Source organism: Colobus angolensis, unplaced genomic scaffold (assembly GCF_000951035.1).
Source record: "Colobus angolensis palliatus isolate OR3802 unplaced genomic scaffold, Cang.pa_1.0 Scaffold43, whole genome shotgun sequence".
Classification (NCBI taxonomy): Eukaryota; Metazoa; Chordata; class Mammalia; order Primates; family Cercopithecidae; genus Colobus; species Colobus angolensis.
In genome coordinates, this window is record NW_012117710.1 from 3,075,884 (window position 1) to 3,082,247 (window position 6,364).

The 6,364-nt window shown below is 57.1% G+C and overlaps 1 protein-coding gene across 1 annotated transcript in view; it reads left to right on the forward strand.

Moving 5' to 3' along the window:
* The window catches only part of AMZ1 (archaelysin family metallopeptidase 1), a 42,405-nt gene that overhangs the window by 26,344 nt on the left and 9,697 nt on the right, over positions 1-6,364 (forward strand). The window contains exons 2-3 of the mRNA XM_011956974.1: positions 2,953-3,474; positions 5,309-5,476. Of these exons, the coding sequence (XP_011812364.1) occupies positions 3,171-3,474; positions 5,309-5,476 (472 nt within the window). The 5' untranslated portion in view covers positions 2,953-3,170. The remainder of the gene's footprint in view (positions 1-2,952; positions 3,475-5,308; positions 5,477-6,364) is intronic.

Below are 6,364 nucleotides of genomic sequence, written 5' to 3' on the forward strand. Positions count from 1 at the left end.
CGGGTTCAAGTGATTCTCTTGCCTCAGCCTCTTGAGGAGCTGGGATTACAGGCATCCGCCATCACGCCCAGCTAATTTTTGTATTTTTAGTAGAGACAGGTTTTCACCATGTTGGTCAGGCTGGTCTCGAACTCCTGACCTGGGGTAATCCACTCGCCTCGGCCTTCCAAAGTGCTGGAATTACAGGTGTGAGTCGCCGTGCCTGGCCCTATTTTTTACTTTTTAAAATAAATTTTAAATTTGTTGTTTTTTTGAGACAAGGTCTCACTCCCTCCTCCAGGCGGGAGTGCAGTGACATGATCATGGCTCACTGCAGCCTTGACTTTCCGGGCTCAGGTGATCCTCCCACCTCGGCCTCCTGAGTTGCTGGGACTACAGGTGCGTGCCACCATGCCCGGCTAATTTTTTTGTGTTTTTAGTAGAGATGAGATTTTGCCACGTTGACTGGGCTGGTCTGAAACTCCTAGGCTCAAGTGATCTGCCTGCCTCAGCCTCCTAAAGTGCTGGGATTACAGGCGTGAGCCACCACACTCAGCCAAAAATAGCTTTTTTGTAGACTGTTTAAGGATTTGGAAAATGCTCGTGATTTACGAAACAAAAAGATACAGGATTATATATGCAGTTGGATCTTACATTTGTAAAATATATTTGGAGAAAGAAGCTATAGAAAGTTCTGGGTGGGCAGTGATCTCAGTGGAAATTCAGTCCCAACCCCTCCCCTCCTCTAAGCCAATACGTTCCTCTGGAAAAAAATGTATCTGTGTATATTTGTGTGCACACATGGATATACAGCTCTGTCACCTTTTTCCCAAAAGAAAATGTATGAATTACATATATCAAATTTGTTTATGTATTCACATATACATAGGAATGTGAGCACATACACGTGTATTTTCCAGATGAATGTGTAAAACTGGGGTTAGTGGGCAGGCGTGGTACATGTGCCCATGTTCCCACTACTCAGTAGGCTCCTGTGAGCCATGATTGTGCCACTACACTCCAGCCTGGGCAACAGAGCTAGAACCATTCTGTTAAAAAAAAAAAAAAAAAACCAACTGGGCGCGGTGGCTCACGCGTGTAATCCCAGCACTCTGGGAGGCAGAGGCAGGCGGATCACTTGAGGTCAGGAGTTTGAGACCAGCCTGGCCAACGTGGTGAAACCCTGTTTCTACTAAGAATACAAAAATTAGCCTAGCATGGCGGCAGGCACCTGTAACTACTTGGGAGGCTGGGGCAGGAGAATTGCTTGAACCCGGGAGGTGGAGGTTGCAGTAAGCCCAGATCATGACACTGCATTCCAGCCTGGGCGACACAGCAAGACTCCATCTAAAAAACAAAAAGAAGTTGGGGGGCGGGGTGGGGTTCTGTGTGCAGTGGCTGACATACTTCGGGAGGTTGAGGAGAGAGGATCACTTGAGCCCAGGAATTTGAGACCAGCCTGGGCAACATAGTGAGACCCCATCTCTACCAAAATTAGCAGGGCATGGTACACACCCATAGTCCCAGCTACTTGGGAGGCTGAAGCAGGAGGATCACTTGAGCTCAGGAGTTGGAGGCTGCAGTGAGCTATGATGGCGCCACTGCACTCCAGCCTGGACGACACAACAAGACTCCATCTCTAAAAAAGAAATCAGGGTTAAAGAGCATATAGGGCTGTTCACTCTCCCTGCCAAAACAGTTTCTGGTTTTCCGGCTAGGGCTGGCAGGTCTTGCAACTTGCTGATCTGCAGAGAAATGGGTTTTGCGTGTCTAGCTCAACTTTCTAGAGGAAGCCTTGTCTGAGGGCTGCTGATTCATATGTCCTTAGCTTCACCTGCCTTGCTGCATTATTTGTGCATCTCACTCCTGTGGTTTCTGGTTCGTTTCTAGCCTCTCCCCACAATGATCCCTTTGCTTTGATCTGTTCTGTGAGGCTTCCCCTGCCCAGCCCGCTCTCCATCCACCCTGGCAGGTCTCACAGTCTCTGGACAGAGACCTAAGCGTAACCCAGAACCAAGCGTGCCACCGGTGACGGCTCTCAGGCGTGTGCCTGACGGGTGCAGGGCTGCCCAGCTGCTGCTCTGGTCAGAGCCTCTGCTTTGCAGGGCAGCTTTGTCACGGTTCCGCCAGCCCCACGCCCCCCATCGTCTCCTCCCTGTCTGGTCCGTCCCGGGCGTTGAAATCTGCTGTTGCTTCTCCACCTCTCCCTGTTGTGGCACAAACGCCTGCCCTGACTGCTTCATCTGGATCTCGGGACCCTCACGTGTGTCCTGGGGATGTCTGGGTGCTGCTGGGGCTGCCTACCCCCACCCCCGCCAAACATATGCTTGCTGGGCGCACAGGGACCTGCCAGGAGAGCTTGTAATTGGGATGAGGAGCTGCTGTGATGGGGGTTCCTGGGTGTTGGGGGGTCCCTAGGTGATGGGGGCTCTGGGTGAGGAGGAACCCCAGGCGATGGGGGCCCAGGTGATGGTGCACACCTTGTGACCACGCTGGGGACAGGAGCATTTGGTTTCCACCCAGAGGAGCCCTTCTAGCTCAGCAGGGAGGGGAGAAGGTCTCTCTTCCCTCCAAGGGCTCCAGACAGAGCTGGCTGGTGAGAGGGAATGGAAGAATGGCCTTGGGGGCCCCTGCCTTTTCGTGGGGACCCATGGACACATGTCCCTGCCCCTGCCGAGCGGGAGGTACTTCCCCATACTCAGTTCTGGATGAGGGAAGCTTCTGGAAGAGATGCGGCCGTCTCCTGGGTGGCCCGGGGACCCAACCTGCCAGAGAACATGAAGTGGTTGAAAGTGTCCTTCCAGCTTGGCGGGGTGGCAGTGCTGTCTTCTGGAGGGGCTGGGGCTCCCTCTGATGCCCTCGTCCTCTGTGGAGCTTCTCCCCAGGCCTGGGCAGGAGCGGCCCATCCCCTGCCTAGGACATCAGGCCATGTGTGCTCGGCAGTGAGGGGACACCTGTTCCTGTCACCCGCAGGGTGCTGTGGGCCCAGAAGCGCCCATGCCAGAGGGCGTCCAGGACCAGGCAAATCTGGGCCTTGCGGGCCCTTGGACCAGCGTCTGTCTGCGGGGAGCCCCCAGTAGCTGCTCAGATCAGCCCGAGGGAAGATTCTGGACGAGACTGTGGCTGTCCCCGGGGTGGCCCATGGACAGCAGCAGGGGCTCCCAGGAGTGGCCAGGCCCTGCACGCCCGCCATGCTGCAGTGTAGACACGCACAGGAGTTCAGCTTCGGGCCCCGGGCCCTGAAGGATGCCCTGGTCTCCACTGACGCGGCCCTGCAGCAGCTGTACGTCTCCGCCTTCTCCCCTGCCGAGCGGCTCTTCCTGGCCGAGGCCTACAACCCGCAGAGGACGCTCTTCTGCACCCTGCTCATCCGCACGGCCTTTGACTGGCTCCTGAGCCGCCCCGAGGCCCCTGAGGACTTCCAAACCTTCCACGCCTCCCTGCAGCACCGGAAGCCCCGGCTGGCTCGGAAGCACATCTACCTACAGCCGATAGGTGCGGGGCACCGCAGCCATCGGCACGCTCCTGGGGGACCAGCTTATATGTAGCCCAAGGGGGGATGTCTACGCATAGCCCCCAGGCAGGACTGAAACGAGGGAAGAGGGTCCTGGGTGTTTGGGATGCCAGGGTAGGGGCAGGGAGGTCCTGGCTGGGTCAAGGCTTCCTTCCTCCCACCCCATCCTGACACTACAGGCTCAGACAGCCCAGGCTCTGGGACTGATCCTCATCCAGATGTGCGTGGTCCTGGCTACGCCTGCTGAAACTAGAGCCATCCCAAGCACTGTGATGAGGGCTGTATAAAGATCCCGCCGGGGGTGGTGGCGCACACCTGTAATCCCAGCTACTTGGGAGGCTGAGGCAGGAGAATCGCTGGAACCTGGGAGACAGAGGTTGCGGTGAGCTGAGATCACGCCACTGCACTCCAGTCTGGGTGACAGAGCGAGACTCTCTCTCAAAAAAAAAGACCATTTCTTCTTTCGGGTGCTGAAATGAGGATCAGCACATTTCACAGGCAAGGAAATGGAAGCAGGGAGAAGTCCCTTGTTCCCTGTCTGAGTTGCAGAGCTGGTCACTGGTAGGGATGGGACTGGAACGCAGGTCTCTTTGACCCTGGGGTGGGGGTGCTCATCCTGATGCTGTAGTGGGAGGGGGTGGGCTAAGCAGGGTGGGGGTCTTCAGGGCCCAGAGTGGTCACTGCCCTCAGAGCTCTGTGTCTGGCAGTCTGGGGGACCCAGGGTGAATGGGGGACCGAGACACCAGGCATCCGTGCTCAGAAGGGAACGGCCCAGGCAGGTACGGGGAGCACAAGGAGCAGGGCCAGCCTCTGTGCCTCTCACATGCCAAGAGCAGCCTGGCAGAGACAGCACTTGGGACTGGGGCTCTCGGGCTCGGAGAGGAGGAAAGGGCCGGTGTCCGCTTCTCACACCAGCGCACCACACCTTTCGGCATCTCGACAGCAAGCCAGAGCAGGGCTGGACCTCGCCTGGCCTCACCCTAGGCAGGCTTGTCGCCAGCACTGGTGGTCCACGCATCCACCACCTCATAGCAGCCAATCCAACAGCTTGGGAACCACTCGCTTCCCTCCACCTCCCTGTTAATGGCTCAGAGCCTTGCGTCCTGAGCTCTGACGCACAGATATATGGGCATGTTGTCGAGACACAGGGGCTGGGTCACGAGGCGGGGGCTGGGCCGGGCTCTGCATTTCCCTCCTTCTCTGGGTGAGGCTGATGCTACTGGCCTGGGGTCCTGGCAGCCGATTTCTCATTGGCCTCCACCCTTGGTCTTTGTCCATCTGTCCTCCTGACCTGTGATCTGGTGTGTGCATCCCTCCAGGGGCTGCCCTGGGAGCCCCCTGCTGCCTCCCCAGCCTCGACCTGCACCCTTGTGTCCTCTCTGCCCCTGCCACGCTGGCATTTTGCAGCCTTGCAGCCTGGCTCTGTGTCCTGCTCTCTACCCCAGGCACGCTGGCATTTTGCAGCCAGGCAGCCCGGCTCTGTGTGCTGCCTGCTCAGCTGCCGTGCCTGGTGCTAACCCTCAAAGTCCCTGTCCCCGGTGAGGCCCTGCCTGCTCCCTCCCTGAGCTCACACGCAATCGTCACTGCTGTCCTTTCATCTGTGCACGAACCTTTCCTCTATGTCCCTCGGTGTTTGCCCTTTTGAAAAAGTCATGCTTTCCATCTCCTTTCTAAGCGCGACGCTCTGCTTGCTGTCAGGGTAGGTCCACATTGGCCTTGTTCACACAGCCGGCCGGTGTCCACAGGCGATTCCCGGGGAGAGGGTCCCAGGCGGGCAGGGGTGCCGCAGGGCTGATGGCGCTGCTCTCCCACCAGATCTGAGCGAGGAGCCAGTGGGAAGCTCCCTGCTGCACCAGCTGTGCAGCTGCACCGAGGCCTTCTTCCTGGGCCTGCGTGTCAAGTGCCTGCCCTCGGTGGCAGCTGCGTCCATCCGCTGCTCCTCGCGCCCCAGCCGGGACTCTGACAGGCTCCAGCTCCACACAGGTGAGTGAGGACAGTAGCCACGGCTCATGCCAAGGCAGGCCCTTTCCAGAAGGAGGAGGTGGGAGGAAGGCGCCCAGGAGAGGAAAGGAACCTTTTCTTCCTTTTTGGTGGGAAACGTCCATTTCCCAGGTGTGTGCGAAGCAGCACTGAAACAGGGAGTTCCTTCTTCCACCCAGGAGTGCCTGGGGACCTGGCCATACAGCCAGTGCCCACGGGAAAACGCCAGAGCACGCAGGGCAGGAGAAGCAAGCCCTTCTTTTTCTTTCTTTCTTTTTTTTTTTTGAGATAGAGTCTTGCTCTGTCGCCCAGACTGGAGTGCAGTGGCATGAATCTCGGCTCACTGCAACATCCTGGGTTCAAGTGATTCTCCTGCCTCAACCTTTTGAGTAGCTGGGACTGTAGGTGCACGCCACCACATCCAGCTAATTTTTGTATTTTTAATAGAGACGGGATCTCACCGTGTTGGCCAGACTGGTCTTGAACTCCTGACCTCAAGTGATCCGCCCACCTCAGCCTCCAAGTGCTGGGATGACAGCCGTGAGCCACCATCGCTGGTTTGAAGTGAGCACTTCTAAGGCCACTCGGCATGACTCCAACCTTCCATCTTTGCATAGTACTTGACGTGTGCCTAGAAGACCCCTAACCCCTAACCCCTAACCCTGTGGGTTGCTGGTGATTGGAGAGAGTGAGGCTGGGTTGAGAAGCAGAGGTGAAGTGAGGGCTCTTTGGTGGATAGGAAACAGGTTCAAGTTTAGGGAGGGCCTCAAAAAGGGGCTGGAATGAGAGGATGGACAGCTTTCCTCAGTTCTGGGACACTCTCAGCCATTGCTGCTTTTGTCGATTATCACCTCTGCCCCATTCTCTTGTCTTATGACTCCAGTTGAATGT